The sequence below is a fragment of the Bubalus kerabau genome, chromosome 11 (assembly GCF_029407905.1).
Source record: "Bubalus kerabau isolate K-KA32 ecotype Philippines breed swamp buffalo chromosome 11, PCC_UOA_SB_1v2, whole genome shotgun sequence".
NCBI classification, from domain to species: Eukaryota; Metazoa; Chordata; class Mammalia; order Artiodactyla; family Bovidae; genus Bubalus; species Bubalus kerabau.
In genome coordinates, this window is record NC_073634.1 from 108,818,909 (window position 1) to 108,834,676 (window position 15,768).

General features: G+C 59.5%; 1 protein-coding gene across 1 annotated transcript; it reads left to right on the forward strand.

The window, feature by feature from the left end:
- Positions 1-1,159: 1,159 nt before the first annotated feature.
- On the forward strand, positions 1,160-4,362 carry PTGDS (prostaglandin D2 synthase). Its single transcript, XM_055539245.1, has 7 exons — positions 1,160-1,401; positions 2,143-2,282; positions 2,389-2,465; positions 2,829-2,945; positions 3,089-3,190; positions 3,815-3,840; positions 4,188-4,362. The coding sequence occupies exons 1-6, from the start codon at positions 1,288-1,290 to the stop codon at positions 3,838-3,840; spliced, it is 576 nt and encodes a 191-aa protein (XP_055395220.1). The 5' UTR covers positions 1,160-1,287; the 3' UTR covers positions 4,188-4,362.
- Positions 4,363-15,768: the final 11,406 nt, after the last annotated feature.

The following is a 15,768-nucleotide window of genomic DNA, read 5'->3' on the forward strand; positions in this document are numbered from 1 at the left end:
GCCAGAGGCCGGGCTGCCAAGTATCCAGCTTCCGGGCGGAAGGTGCCAAGCACCGGACAGGGGCTGCATCCCGTGGTGGGCTGGGCCTAGGGGGTGCGCCAGCTCCTGTGCCCCCCAGCCACAGCCGTGTCCCCTGTGTCTGTACCACGCTCAGGACCTCCTTCCCCAGCCTCACCTCCCCAGCCCCCACCCCAGGTGCGTGCACCCACCCACTCACCGCTGCTCAGAGCTGCCGACCCCACTCAGTCCTGTGCTCAGGCCCTGGCTAGTCGGGGTGGCCTTGGTCAGGACCAGAGGGACAGGGGACACTTGCCAGATTTGAACAGGGCCCAGGACCTGATGAGCTCAGAGACAGCCCGTCAACCCAGGGAGGCCTCTGGGGGAGGCGGCCCTCTCTGCAGTGTGGGGGAACTTCACATCCTCTGGCCCCGGGGGAGGCACCAGCATGGCACCCCAGGTAATAGGACAGGCCAGGTGGGGCCATTGCAGGTGTGGAGGTGTGCAGGTGTGGAGCTGTGCAGGTGTGGAGGTATGCAGGTGTGGAGGTGTGGAGCTGTGCAGGTGTGGAGCTGTGTAGGTGTGGAGCTGTGCAGGTGTGCAGGTGTGGAGCTGTGCAGGTGTACAAGTGCGAGGAATGGACCTCTGCCCAAGGCTGTGGGCCCGAGGCTGGGAAGCATGCCCCAGAGTCCCGCAGCCAGACCCCGCCAGCTGGCTCCGGGAACGCTGTGTTGCACACCAGGCCCTCGGGCTCCACTCTGGGGGGAGCTTTGGCTTCTCTCCTTTGGCCCAAGTTTCCCATCATCCCCTGGCCTGCTGGGCCTTCCGGGACGAAACTCAGGCAGTGCAAACAGGGCCTTGTGTCGCCTCCCAGGGTTGCCAGGCTTGGACATAGAACAATGGCAGGGCTTGTGAGGGGAGTCAAGTGACCAGAGACCCCAGAGGCAGGGCAGCACCAAGGCACATGCCCCCTGCCCCAACCAGGCTGCTGGAGTGGACCTTCCGAGGGTGGAGGAGGGACCCGCCACGTGGGGGCCTCTGCCCCCCCAGCTCGGCCCGGGGGGCAGGCCCAGGCTGTCCCAGTCAGTGCCTCTTACATAAGCAGCCCTGTGGGGGGCGAGGCCGCCGCTGGACTCCGCTGTCCTGTCACCCCCCCGCGTCACGAGCCTGCAGTGGGCTGTCCTTGGGCCTGGGCGGAGGCCAAGCCAGGCCCATAAATAGGGGTCTCCGGGCGGCCTCCCTGCCTCCCGCCCCCCTCTCTGCCTGTGCCGACGGCCCGGTCCTGGGAGAATGGCCACTCCGAACAGGCTGTGGATGGGGCTGCTCCTGCTGGGGGTCCTGGGGGTCCTGCAGACCCCAGCCCCCGCCCAGGCCGCCCTGCAGCCCAACTTCGAAGAGGACAAGGTGAGGGAGGGCTCCCTGCCTGGTGCAGAGACAGGACGGTGCCCGTGGGGAGTGGGGTGCTCTCCCCGGTAAGGGGGAAGCAGAAGAGGAGGGCTGGACCGGCCGGAGGAGGGTGACCGGGAGAGGCCTCCCCAGGCGATTCACCGACAGAGAATAGCCCTACAGAGAGGAGCCCGACGGGCAGGGACGCGCCTGTGAGCGGGAGCGCGCGCTCATCCTACCCGCGGGTCACCTGCGCGCCCGCCACCCCTAACCCAACACGGTTAGCCCAACAAGCTCACGACGCCCAGGGCAAACAGGCACACTTTCCACACCTGGGCCGGGGACGCACCTCCGCGCGCGAGCGCGCAGATGTCGGAGGAGCCCGGGTGGCGCCAGGAACGGCGACGGACCGAGTGCGCCCCGGTGCGCGCCCCCTCCCCCATGAACACGCGCGCAGAGGCCTGCGGGGGTTTGCTGGAGCACGTCGGAGCGGGTCTTCCAGCTCCGCGCCCCACGCCCGCATCCGACTCCGCTAGGGACGGCCCTGCGCCCTCTGCCGCCCGCCCCCCTGCCCCCCTCCCCAGGCCGGCGGGAGCGGGACCCCGCGGTGGGGGCGGGGCCCGGGTGAGCGGGCGGGGCCGCGCCGGAGCAGGGGTGCCGGGTGGGGTGCGGGCCGGGGTGGGTGCAGCCGGACGGGCCGCCCACCCTCGGCGGGTCCGGAGGGTCCCGGCCGACCGGCTTGGGGTCCTGTCGCCGCAGTTTCTGGGGCGCTGGTTCACCTCCGGCCTTGCCTCCAACTCGAGCTGGTTCCTGGAGAAGAAGAAGGTGCTGTCCATGTGCAAGTCTGCGGTGGCCCCCGCGGCGGACGGCGGGCTCAACCTCACCTCTACCTTCCTCAGGTGGGCAGCGGGGCGGGCATCTGGGGCCCAGAGCTCCCGGCGCAGGGCGGCAGTCTGGGGACACCCCCAGCACCTGACCGCTGACCGCAGGATGACCTGCCCACAGGAAAGACCAGTGTGAGACCCGGACCTTACTGCTGCGCCCCGCCGGCCCCCCAGGCTGCTACAGCTACACCAGCGCTCGTGAGTGCGGCCGCGAGCCACGCTTGCTGGCCGGGACTCGGGGCAGCACCCTGCCCGGCAGTACAGGGGAGGGTGAGGGGGCGGCTGCCCCGCCAGGGTCGGCCTGGGCCTGCCCAGCAGCCCCCCATGAAGGGCTCTCTCCAGCTGTCTCTGCCCCACGCTCCCCTCGCTCCTCTGGCAGCTCTGCACCCCAGGACTCCTGCCCTCCTTGCCCCTGCCTGGGATGACCTCCCCTGGCCGTCTCTCCTCCTCCCCAGAGGGCTGTGGCTGCGGGGTTTGTGGCTGTCCCGTGCACCCCTGATTTTCTGAGCCCTTCTGGTTTGGGGACACTGGGCCCTGCGGGGCTGTCTCCTGGGTTTCCAGACTGGAGCAGCACCCACGAGGTGTCAGTGGCAGAGACGGACTATGAGACCTACGCCCTGCTCTACACAGAGGGTGTCCGAGGCCCAGGGCAGGACTTCCGCATGGCCACGCTCTACAGTACGTGTCCCCACGCCACACCCTCCACTGGGCCTTGGGCTCCACCCGTGGGGGTGTCTGGGGGCACCCCGGGCTTGGCAGCAGGGGCAGAACGGGGATCCTCCAGACAAACGGAGGCCAAAGACTTCTCCCCGCTGCCCCAGGCCGCACCCAGACCCCCAGAGCCGAGGTCAAGGAAAAGTTCACCACCTTTGCCAAGAGCCTGGGCTTCACAGAGGAAGGCATTATGTTCCTGCCGAAGACTGGTGAGCACGCTAATCTGACGGGAGGGGATTAAGGTCAGATTAGAGGCAGACAGACTGTCTCCTGATCTGGGGGAGGCCGAGGGCTGGAGTCCGTCCGGCCAGACTGCCCACTGACCGGTGCACGGCCTCCGGAGCGGGGGCGGTCTGGCCTCACACGGAGACCTTGGTCTGCAGCCCCTGGGCCAGGCCCAGCAAGACGCTCCTCGGGAAACACCCCCTCCCTGGATTCACCACACTCCCACTGTGTGCCAGGCCCCGGGTTGGCCCCGGGGAGGCAAAGGTCCCAGCCTGGGAGGGGTGCAGGGGGGGCCCTAGAAATGGGGCCTGAGGACGGGTGTCCGCGTCGGGACACAGGGACAACCACACGGGGCTCAGCACAGGCTCCCTGAAGCGCGCATGGCCTCCTTGCCAAGGCAGCCTGCTCTGGGCCCGGGGGGGGCGGGGGGGGGTACCGAATCTTCCTTCCGGAGGGGTAGACAGAGCCTGGGGGAGGGGCAGGAGTGATGGGGGTGAGGTGACAGTCAGCAGTTAGGGGTCGACGAGATGCTCTCCACGCCCGCAGCAGGGGGTGGGCAAGGGTGGGCCTGGGGCACTGACCACAGGCCTGGGCTTCTTTCTTGGCAGACAAGTGCATGGAGGAGCACCCATAGGTGAGTGGGGGCTGGGGGCCACCTTCACCCAGCAGCCCCCTCACTCGTTCATTCAACACATGCTCACCAACAGCCTCCCTTCTGCCATGAGGGCTGGCCTCCGGCCGACAAGGGCTGCTTCACGGAGGGGCCTCCGCTGGGGTTCAGCAAGGTTACTGGGAGTGGGCGGAGCGGGCGGCCGGGACAGGACTGGGGTGGGAAGACCAGGGGACGGCAGGGGAGGCCAGTGCCCTTTGTTGAGAGGCCTCAGTGGACGGGCCCTCGCAACCTGAGACCGGAGGGGGCTGGGGTCCTGGGGTGGGGGGCGTGTGGCCAGCCCCACCTACAGGTCCCACTTTCCTGCCCAGGTGAGTCCGCCTCTCAGGACCTGGCCCTTCTGTCCTGCTCAGCCATTTCCTGCAACACCCAAGACCCCAGCCCGAGACCCCAGCCCTGGCCCCTCGCCATCCGTGCCCCCCTCAGCCTTTATTCCCGCTCTGAAAATAAACTCTGAAGCAAGTCAGCGCCTGCCTCCTGACTGTCTGTCTTGCACTTGGGCCTGGCTCTGGCCAGCTCTCTGGAGACCTGACCGTCCCCCTTCGCTTTGGGCCTGGGTGTCCCTTCACCCTCTGTGAAATCTCAGTGGCTGGCTCTGCGGGACGCCCCGAGGGACAGGTAGGGGTGCACTAGCTCGGCCCCTGATGGCGTGGGAGAGGCGGCTGGCCGGAAGCCTGGACAGCCCAAGGAAGCTGTGTCCCCACCCACTCCACACGGCCAGATCCCACCCACTGCAGCCCCTCCCGCCCCCCCCCCCCAAGGTGCAGCTACAGCCGGCCGGTTCTGGGCAGGTGCCCACAGCCTGCCCCAACCCCGGCCAGGCCCAGGGCAGCTCTGAAGGAGTGGGATTTGTGCCCTCAGGCGGGACAGAGAGAAGGGTTTGAGGGCGCAGAGGGGAAGGAGGCTGGAGTGTCCATGCACCCCAGACAGGACAGACTGGCCGAGGGGGCTGGAGACGGCCACCCCCCATCTCCTGGGGCCACCTGAGAGCCCCCAGACCCCCGGCCTCTGGCCTGGGCCTCAAGGGCACAGCCCTGCCCACTCGCCAGCCCCTGGTACCTGAGCTAACCTGAGCCTTGCGCGAGGTCTCTCTCCCAGCCCGCCCTTCGCCTCCTGCTGCCCCCAGCTTCTCAGCCAGTGTAACCATTCTCAGGCCCCTGTCCTGGGCCCCCTGGCTCACAAGGCATAGTGCCCACAGCAACCTGCCCACCAGGCCCTGTCCAGGCCACCAGGTTGTGAGGGTCAGAGGTTCGCGTGAGATTTTGGAATGGCTTCCCAAGGCTCTGCCTGAGCCCAGGGCTGGAGGCCACATCCCACAGGGCCTGCCAGGCCTTTGCCTCCCCTTGCTCCGGGGCATCCGGCCCCCTCCCCAGGAAGGATGGGCGGGGCCTGGTGGGGGCCACTGGGCCAGGGTGCTCCAGGCGGGCAGGCTAGTGCTCCAGGGAGCAACCTGATCGGAGCCTATCACAGTGGGGTCTGTCCCAGGCGGCCAGGCCAGTGCTCCAGGGAGCAACCTGATCGGAGCCTATCATCAGAGGGGGCATGTCCCAGGCAGGCAGGCCAGCGCCCCAGGGCATCTCAGGGGCATAAAGGCACAGTGGGAGAGGCCACCCCAACCCTCCTGTCCTGCTCCCGAGCCCCGTGCCATCGACAACACCTTCCAGGATGCTGCAGACGCTGCTGATCAGCGGGACCCTCGCCCTACTCGCTGCAGCCCCAGGCCAGGCCCAGGTCCCCATCCAGGCTGACTTTGATGCCAGCCAGGTGCGCACAGACATGCCCGGGCTGGCAGCCTCTGTCTGACTGCGTTCTACCAGACAGGCCAGAGGGCTGGGGGAACCCAACCCAGCCCCCACTCTGGTTCAAGCTCAGCTCAAGGGGACCAAGCCCGCATCCGTCTGCCCAGCTGACTTGGGGTGGGGGGCTGCAGAGGACAGTGGGCCCCTCAGCCCCAAGTCTGACTTCTGTCCCCACCTCTTGCTGGGCCGCCAGCCAGATGAGTTGCAGCTGCCCCCCAAGTTTGGGTCAGGTTTGACATGGCAGCCAGGGCTGCCCCCAGCTCGCCCCGTCCCCCTGCAGTTCCAGGGCCCCTGGTATGTGGTTGGGGCGGTGTCGGACGACCAGAGCTTCCTGGATGCCAAGGACAACATGAAGATGCCCGTGGTCTTGGTGACCTCCTTGGCCAACGGCAACCTGGGCATCAAGTTTGGGTTCCCCACGTAAGTGATCCCAGGAGTCCCACCTTGGACTGGCCTTAGGCCCGGCCAGCGTGGGGTCAGGTGGGAGCCAGGAGGAAGCAGGGGTACGCCCGACCCCAGAGCCAGGCCCCGCCCACGCTAGGCTTCAGGGCTGTCGAAACGGTAGCCCCGCTCATCTGCTCCTCAGAAGGGCCCCACCTGAGGGCGTGGGGGAGCCATGTCCGTGTGTCTGCGCGCGTATGCACGTGTGCCGGTGTCTCGAGGGGAGACGGGGAGACCCCGCAGGCCCCCCGTCCCCTGGCTGTGTCCCTCTGCCCCAGGGTGTCTCCTCTCCTGTAAGTGAATCATAAAGCACCCGTGTGATCAAACGTTGATCTGATGGGAGACAGGTGGCCCTGGGGCAGTTGGCAGCAGCTAAGTGGCAGCTTTTTGTCGCGGTCGGGCAGCGTCTTCAGGATACCCAGCAGGGCTGGGCGGTGGGCAGGGGGTGCAACTCAGGCCGCTGGGGTCCCCTTCCCAGGCCTGATGGCAGGTGCCAGGAGACGGACAGCACCTTCACCAAGGGGGCCGTGGACGGGCAGTTCAGCAACGCGGGTGAGGCCTGCGTGTCGCGGGCGGTGCCGGTTGGGTGGGGGCAGCGGCAGGGCCAGCTCGCGGGGACCATGGGGATGGGCAGGGGGCGTCCAGGCCGGCGCCCAGCTCAGCAGGCTCCCACGCCCCCCCAGCTATGGCCCAGACCGACATCAGGGTGGCTTTCACGGACTACAAGCACTTCGCCGTCATGTACTTCGAGACTCAGAAGGGGGGTGTAAAGAACGTCTGGCTGCAGCTCTACGGTGGGTGACACGTGGTGGGAGACCCACCCACCTAAAGGGCCGCACTCACACCACCACGGCCCCATCACGGCCTTCGTCTGGGGTCACATGGGAGGTCTGCTCTGCGGTGTCCCCATGTGCCTCCCCAGCGAGCCCTGACTGGGAGGCAGGTGAAACCAGCATCTCCCAGTGTCTCCCTGGGCCCCTCCCCAGCCCCGCCCCACCTCCCACTCCCCCTCCCAGCCCTGCCCCTCTGCTCACGGCGCCCCTGCCCTCAGCCCGGGCCCCAGAGCTGTTTCCTGAAGGAGCCCAGAGGATGCAGCAGCTGGCATCCAAAGTGGGCCTGAACCCCAGCCAGGGCGTCCTGCTGCCCAAGTCAGGTGAGCACCATCCCTAGGCCGCCCAGCGCTGCAGGGGCAGAAGGACCTCCGACCCAGACTGGGGTTTGGGGGGTGCGGGAGGCCCCAAGGCTCACTCCTCGGGCGCTGGATGCACAACAGGAGGGCCAGGGAGGGAGGAGGGGGTCACAGGCAGGGGCGGGGCTTGGCCCCTCGGGGGAGGGTCCGGGACCTCTGCCCCGGGGAGGTGGGGAGGGGGCGCCGGGCGTTTCCTCAGGATCCGCTCTCTTCCACAGAGCAGTGCGCGGAGGTCCTGGCCTAGGTGAGCGCGGGCCGGCCTGGACCACAGCCGCCCAGCGCCCCGCAGACCCGGGAGGCCCCGCCCACACATCCTGGAGGCCCCGCCCATCCTGGAGGCCCCGCCCGCGGGGCGGGAGGGGCGCGAGCCCCACCCCAGCGGGGACCCAGCGCAGGAGCTGGAGCCGGCGGTGTTGGCGGTGCCCGCGGCCCAGCCCTCGAGGAGCGGCTGCCTCTCCACCCCACCCCCAGCACAATAAAGAGTCTCCACAAGCCGGCGCCGCGCCTTTCTTGGACGTAGCGGCAGAGGGGCCGGGTGGGCCGCGGCGGGGGCGCCCCGGGAGAGGGGCCGCCTGAGAGAAACAGTGTGCGGCTCGGGCTCCATCCCCACCGGGGCGCGCTCCGCAGCTGGTTCCGGGGGCCTGGAGGGACAGGGCAGGACACTTGCCCGGCAACCAGCCCACCGCCTGGGCAGAAGTTAGGCCCGAGAGAGGCGGCTCCTTTGGTGGCCGGACAAGGCGTCGCAGTGGCTTCCTTGAGTCCCCCTCGGACCCCAGGCGCCAGGCCAGGGGTGCAGACCTGCAGCTGCCCGAGAACGAGACCCCCGACCCACGCCCGGTAGGCACCTGGGCTCCTCGGGCCCCGGGTCCCCCCACCGGGTCCCCCACACCACGGCCCAGGGGTTCCCCACAGCACAGCCCGGGGGGTCCCTCACACCACAGCTGCGGGGTCCCCCACACCACGGCTCGGGGGGTCCCCCACACCACAGCCCGGGGGGTCCCTCACACCACAGCCCGGGGGGTCCCCCACACCACGGCTCGGGGGGTCCCCCACACCACAGCCCGGGGGGTGCCTGCACCGCATCCATCCTAGCCTGCCCTCCAGCACCGCTTCTCCCTGACACCTGCCCACAGATCTCTGTCCTGCCGTTATGTTTATGAGGGAAATAGAGCTGTCCTTTCACGGCTGGCCCTGAATCATTTCAGGGTAAAATGGCATGACATCTGTAATGTAACTCGTTCAGAAAACAATCGCGCAAGATGTACACGTGTCAAAGGTTGAGCGTGGTCCCCGGGTGACAGCTTGCTATGCTACTTTTTCTGCTCTTCAGCTGACTAGATGTTTTTCAGTAGAAACACAGCCCTGTCCTTCCAGACTAGTGTTCTCCACCTGGGCCCTTCCGGCCAGCGTGGTCACTGGGAGGGCGAGCCCCCACGTCCAGGGGCCCCTCACCCCTGCACACCTGGACCCCCACAGTGCTGCTGCTGCCTGGCCGGCCTGCCAGGCTCTGGCCCACTGTGGGCACCACAGGGGCGGGACCTGTCCCGTCTGCCCCTGCCCCAGCCTGACACCTATCCCGCAGAGACAGGCAGTAGGTGGGAAGGCGCAGAGAGCCAGCCCCTCCCACCTGAGATGCCAGCTGCTCACGAGACAGGCATCTACAGAGGGACTGGCGATGATCCAGTTTCTATTCAGCGTGCCCTCCGCCAGCTCCCTTGGTCGAGACACACAGCTTGTGGGAACTTAGCTCTCCAGCCAGGGAGCACACCCAGGGCCCCGGCGGTGAAAGCGCCAAGTCCTAACCGCTGGGCCGCCAGGGAATTCCCAGTTGATCGACTGGATCGTTGGTTGGCATTCGGCTTCCACACAGACCGAGAAGACGGCCTGGAAATTGCCTACGAGCGGGGACTCACTGTGGGGCGGGCTGGGGGGCCGCCTCTCCAGCAGGCTCTCGACCCCTGCCCTCCCCGCTCACTGCCCCCTCCAGGGTCCCCGGGAAGGGTGTGGCGTGAGGAGATGCAGCCTGCGCTCACGGCCCTCTGGACCCGGGAAGGGCCACGGCCCTGGCGCCTGCCGAGGGCCCAGTCCTGCACGCCCCTCTCTGGCCACAAGGGGGCAGCCCTCAGCCAGCTGCCCACCCGGTGCCAAGGCTGCACGGGTCACGGTCAGCGCGCCACTCCTCAGCCCACAACCGGCCCGTGGATCCCCTCTCAAGAGAGTAACGGCCAAAGACCTGAGGTGGCCAACAAGGGCCCCCTCCGCTGACCCCACGGGTGTTATTGCAAAGAGTCAGGTCATTGGGAAAAAGATTGTTCCACGCCTAAGCACTCAGGAGCCTTCAGTTTCAGCCTCTAACCAGCCTTTCCAACATCCTCCCAACCCCCAGCACGGGGCTCCGAGGAATCACAGGGGCTCCTCCCAAGCCTCCTCCTAAACCTCCTCTGTGTTTTTGGCCACACCACATGGCATGTTCCCCCACCAGGGACCAAACCCATGCCCCCTGCATTGGAAGCACGGAGTTCTAACCACTGGACTGCCAGCGGAGTCCCCCAACCCTCTCTCTATATATTTTTTCTTAAACTGTGTCTTTTCTTTCTTTCAAGCTCTCCTTGTTAATCAGCTTAGATTGGTTACTGGTGATTTACATTGACCATAGGAATAGAAAAGTTTTATCTGAGCTAAACCGAGGACTGTAGGGCAGAAGGCCCAGATTTAAGAAGCACTTGAATTGTGCTCCCCAGGCTGCAAAATGCGGAGGGACATTTATACAGGCAAAAACTGCAAAGATACAGAAACTTTCAGGAATTAGGGTTGAAGCTGACAAGGAGGAAGGCTGTTTGTAGAGCAAGAATCAGTGGGGTCCAAAATACAAAGTTACAAGGAGAGATCTTGAGACCATAAGGTCGCAGGTGGTAGTGACTAGCAAAGAACAGTTGGGGATGACCTTGAGTCTGATACAGTTTAAAAAATTCAAGTTCCCAGGGAGGCAGGAGCTGTCTGAAACCACATCCACAGTGGCCACCCGGTTCGTGTGGACGCCTGCACCACAGCTTTACATCTTGTCAGAACAACAAACACCAAACATGACAGGGTTACATTTTCTCAAGGTCCGAAGACAGATCAGCAGGCGCACAGCAAGTCAGCGCGACCTTGGTGTCTGGGGAGGGAATCTCATCTTCAAAGGAATATAGCACTGTCACTGGGGAGGAAGGGGCAGGAGGTGGCATTTATCCCTGTATTCAGAGTGGACATTCTAAACAATCAGGTAATGCATTTCCCCCTCCCTCCTCAGTGTGTTAAAGCAGATACACAGTTAATGTTCGACAGGCCGTAAGACAGGCTGCTCTAATTAGCATAAAGTTTAAGTCAAATTCTGTATAATCCAGAATCACTCCCCCATGCCTTAATTCTTGCATCAACCATGTCTCCCCAGAGTGCGTGTTTAATTCTCTCCGGCTCGAGTGTGCTCTTCTGCATCCACTGTTCTAAGACACAGACTTCAGATGGGAGATTTCTGAGCGCCCCCTCCAACCCGTTCTGTTACTTGACTCTGACCTTAAGAGATCTCCGTATGTGCACGCTCCCTGTCCTGAGAGACACGATATCCAGGAAGGGTCCTCCCTGGCATCAAGGGGAAAAGTTGCTGAATGTGGAAAAAAAAAAAAAACAAAAAAAAAAACGGCCGCTTGATCAGCAATGCTTTCAGAGAAACATCTCCAAAGGAGGAAACGTAAAGATTAATAAATATAAACCATATTCAAAATGGAGTCAGGAGGTTCCATATTAAGAAGTGGCAAGAATACACAGAAGAACTGTACAAAAAAAGGTCTGAGTGACCCAGATAACCACAAAGTGTGATCACTCACCTAGAGTCAGACATTTGAAGTGTGAAGTCAAGTGGGCATCACTACAAACAAAGCTAGTGGAGGTGATGGAATTCCAGCTGAGCTATTTCAAATCCTAAAAGATGATGCTGTGAAAGTGCTGCACTCAATATGCCAGCAAATTTGGAAAACTCAGCAGTGGCCACAGGACTGGAAAAGGTCAGTTTTCATTCCAATCCCAAAGAAATGCAATGCCAAAAAATGTTTAAGCTACCTCACAATTGCACTCATTTCACACGCTAGCAGGGTAACGCTCAAAATCCTTCAAGCTAGACTTCAAACGTATGTGAACCAAGAACTTCCAGATGTACAAGCTGGATTTAGAAAAGGCAGAGGAACCAGAGATCAGATTGCCAAAATCCTTTGGATCATAGAAAAGGCAAGAGAATTCCAGAAAAACATCTACTATTGCTTCATTGACTATCCTAAAGCTTTTGACTGTGTGGATCACAACACACTGGAAAATTCTTAAAGAGATGGGAATACCAAACCACCTTCCCTGCCTCCTGAGAAACCAGTATGTAGGTCAAGAAGCAACAGTTAGAATGGGCTGATTCAAAATTAGAAAAGGAGTACATCAAAGGTGTATATTGTCTTATTTAACTTATATTGAGAGTACATCATGAGAAATGCCAAGCTAAATGAAACTCAAGCTGGAATCAAGATTGCTAGGAGAAACATCAATAACATCAGATATGCAGATGACACCTTCTTAGTGGTAAAAAGCAAAGAGGAATTAGAGACCCTCTTGATGAAGGTGAAAGAGGAGAGTGGAAAAGCTGGCTTAAAACTCAACATTCAAAAAACTATAATCATGGCATCCGGTCCCATCAGTTAAGTTTAGTTGCTCAGTCATGTTTAACTCTTTGTGACCCCACGGACTGCAGCATACCAGGCTTCCCTGTCCATCACCAACTCCTTCAGCTTGCTCAAACTCACGTCCATCGAGTCGGTGATGCCATCCAACCATCTCATCCTCTGTCGTCCCCTTCTCCTCTTGCCTTCAATCTTGCCCAGCATCAGGGTCTTTTCCAATGAGTCAGTTCTTCGCATCAGGTGGCCAGAGTATTGGAGCTTCAGCTTTAGCATCTGTCCTTCCAATGAATATTCAGGACTGATTTACTTTAGGATGGACTGATTGGATCTCCTTGCAGTCCAAGGGACTCTCAAGAGTCTTCTCCAATACCACAGTTCAAAAGCATCAATTCTTTGGCACTCAGCCTTCTTTATTGCTCAACTCTCACATCCATACATGACCACTGGAAAAACCATAGCTTTGACAAGATGGAACTTTGTCGGCAAAGTCATGTCTCTGCTTTTTAATATGCTGTCTAGGTTAGTCATAGTTTTTCTTCCAAGGAGCAAGCGTCTTTTAATTTCTTGGCTGCAGTCACCATCTGCAGTGATTTTGAAGCCCAAGAAAATAAAGTCTGTCACTGTTTCCACTGTTTCCCCATCTATTTGCTATGGAGTGATGGGACCAGATGCCATGATCTTCATTTTTTTAATGTTGAGCTTTAAGCCAACTTTTTCACTCTCCTCTTTCACTTTCATCAAGAGGCTCTTTAGTTCTTCTCTTTCTGCCATAAGGGTGGTGTCATCTGCATATCAGAGGTTATTGATATTTCTCCCGGCAATCTTGACTCCAGCTTGTGCTTCATCCAGCCTGGTATTTCACATGAAGTACTCTGCATATAAGTTAAGCAGGGTAACAATATACAGCCTTGACGTACTCCTTTCCCAATTTGGAACCAGTCTCTTGTTCCATGTCCGGTTGTAACTGTGGCTTCCTGACCTGCAAACAGGCTTCTCAGGAGGCAGGTCAGGTGTGTGCTGTGCCCGTCTCTCCCATGTCTTTGTGGCTTCCTGACGTGCACACGGGTTTCTCAGGAGGCAGGTCAGGTGTGTGCTGTGCCCGTGTCTCTCGTCTCTTTCAGAACTCTCACAGTCTGCTGCGATCCACACAGTCAAAGCGTTTGATGTGATCAATAAAGCAGAAGTAGATAGTTTTCTGGAATTCTCTTGATTTTTCTATGATCCAGTGGACGTTGGCAATTTGATCTCTGGTTCCTCTGCCTTTCTAAATCCAGCTTGAACATCTGGAAGTTCTCAGTTCACATACTGCTGAAGCCTGGCTTGGAGAATTTTGAGCATTACTTTGCTAGTGTGTGAGATGAGTGCAACTGTGTGGTACTTTGAACATTCTTTGGACTTCCCTGGTGGCTCAGACGGTAAAGTGTCTGCCTACAATGTGAGAGACCTGGGTTCAATCCCTGGGTTGGTAAGATCTCCTGGAGAAGGAAATGGCAACCCATTCTAGTACTCTTGCCTGGAAAATCCCATGGACGGAGGAGACTGGTAGGCTACAGTCCATGGGGTCACAAACAGTCGGACACGACTGAGCAACTTCACTTCATTTTCACTTTGAAGATTCTTTGGCACTGCCTTTCTTTAGGATTGGAATTAAAACTGCCCTTTTCCAGTCCTGTGGCCACTGCTCAGCTTTACAAATTTGCTGCCATATTGATTGTAGCACTTTCACAGCATCAGCTTTTAGGATTTGAAATAGCTCAACTGAAATTCCATCACCTCCACTAGCTTTGTTTGTGGTGGTGCTTCCTAAGGCCCACTTGACTTTGCACTCCAGGATGTCTGGCTCTAGGTGAGTGATCACACCATCGTGGTTATCTGGGTCATGAAGATCCTTTTTGTATAGTTCTTCTGTATATTCTTCCCACCTCTTTGTAATATCTTCTGCTTCTGTTAGATCCACACCATTTCTGTCCTTTATTTTGCCCATCTGTCTTGGCATGAAATGTTCCCTTGGTATCTCTAATTTTCTTGAACAGATCTTTAGTCTTTCCGTTCTATTTTTTTCCTCTATTTCTTTGCATTGATCATGGTCCCATCATTTCATAGCAAATACTTGGGGGAAAAATAGAAAATAGTGCCAGATTTTCTTTTCTTGGTCTCCAAAATCACTGCGGACGGTGACCGCAGCCCTGAAATTACAACAGCTTGCTCCTTGGAAGAAACAGTAGGACAAACCTAGACCGCACATTAAAAAGCAGAGATGCAACTTCACCAACAAAGGTCCATCTAGTCACAGCTGGGGTTTCCAGTGGTCATGTATGGATGTGAGAGCTGAGCAATAAAGAAGGCCGAGTGCCAAAGAATTGACGCTTCTGAACTGCGCTGTTGGAGAAGACTGTTGAGGGTCCCTTGGACTGCAAGACCAAACCAGTCAATCCTGAGGGAAATTAACCCTGAATATTCATTGGAAGTCCTACTGAAGCTGAAGCTTCAGTATGTTGGTCACCTGATGTGAAGAGCCAACTCATTGGAAAAGAGCCTGATGCTAGGAAAAATTGAAGGCAAAAGGAGAAAGGGGCAGCAGAGGAGTGAATGCTTAGATAACATCACTGACTCTATTCAACGGACAGGAGTCTGAACAAACTCCAGGAGATAGACGAGGACAGAGGACCCTGATGTGCCGCAGTCCGTGGGGTTGCAAAGAGGTGGACTCGACTTAGCGACTGGACGACAAGGGGCTGGTGAGGCCACACGCACAGCTCCTGCCTGATCGTCCAGACTCGAGGCTCACAGGCACAGCAGCTCTCGCTCACCTCCATCAGACGCACAGTCATGTCAGGGATTCCATGAAAAAGCAGAGGCCCCAGGTCTCCGCCAATCCTACCCTGCCCCAATCAATCATCTTGGGAAGGGCTTTTCGACCCTCCTGAAATGCAGGGGTCATCCACGATCCATCTCCTCCTCCCTGCTACCTCTTTCCAACTCCACTCTGAGCCCCGGCCCCACCTGCATCAGCTCTGCCCTAGGAACTCAGCAGCCCTCGACTATTCTCCCTGCCCCCCCTTGCCTTCACCCCTGAAACCCTTGATCCCCCCGCCTCATGACATTCAACATGGGCTTTATACACAAAAATCAGAATGGCCACCTCCATCCCACTCCAGCTTAAACCTGCCAACACCTTCCCATTCTGCATTCATTCATTTGTATATTTATTAAATATCTCTATGTTCCAGCCATTAGAAAAGACCCTGATGCTGGGAAAAACTCAGGGCAGGCAGAGAAGGGGACGACAGGATAAGATGGTTGGATGGCATCACTAACTCGTTGGACATGAATTTGAGTAAACTCCGGGAGTTGGTGATGGACAGGGAGGCCTGGTGTGCTGCGCTCCATGGGGTAGCAAAGAGTCCGACGTGACTTAGCAACAGAACAACAAAAACGTGCCACTTCAGTTCAGTCCAGTTCAGTCGCTCCATCGTGTCCAACTCTTTGCGACCCCATGAATCGCAGCATGCCAGGCCTCCCTGTCCATCACCAACTCCCAGAGTTCACTCAGACTCACGTCCATTGAGTCAGTGATGCCATCCAGCCATCTCATCCTCTGTCTTTCCCTTCTCCTCCTGCCCCCAATCCCTCCCAGCATCAGAGTCTTTTCCAATGAGTCAACTCTTCGCATGAGGTGGCCAAAGTACTGGAGTTTCAGCTTTAGCATCATTCCTTCCAAAGAAATCCCAGGGCTGATCTCCTTCAGAATGGACTGGTTGGA

Bases quoted from the DNA above. Each gene is read 5' to 3' on its own strand.
- PTGDS (XM_055539245.1), top strand. From the start codon at position 1,288: ATGGCCACTCCGAACAGGCTGTGGATGGGGCTGCTCCTGCTGGGGGTC. The intron at 2,283-2,388 runs GTGGGCAGCGGG...ACCTGCCCACAG, and splicing joins CTCACCTCTACCTTCCTCAG to GAAAGACCAGTGTGAGACCC. The intron at 2,946-3,088 runs GTACGTGTCCCC...CCGCTGCCCCAG, and splicing joins CCGCATGGCCACGCTCTACA to GCCGCACCCAGACCCCCAGA.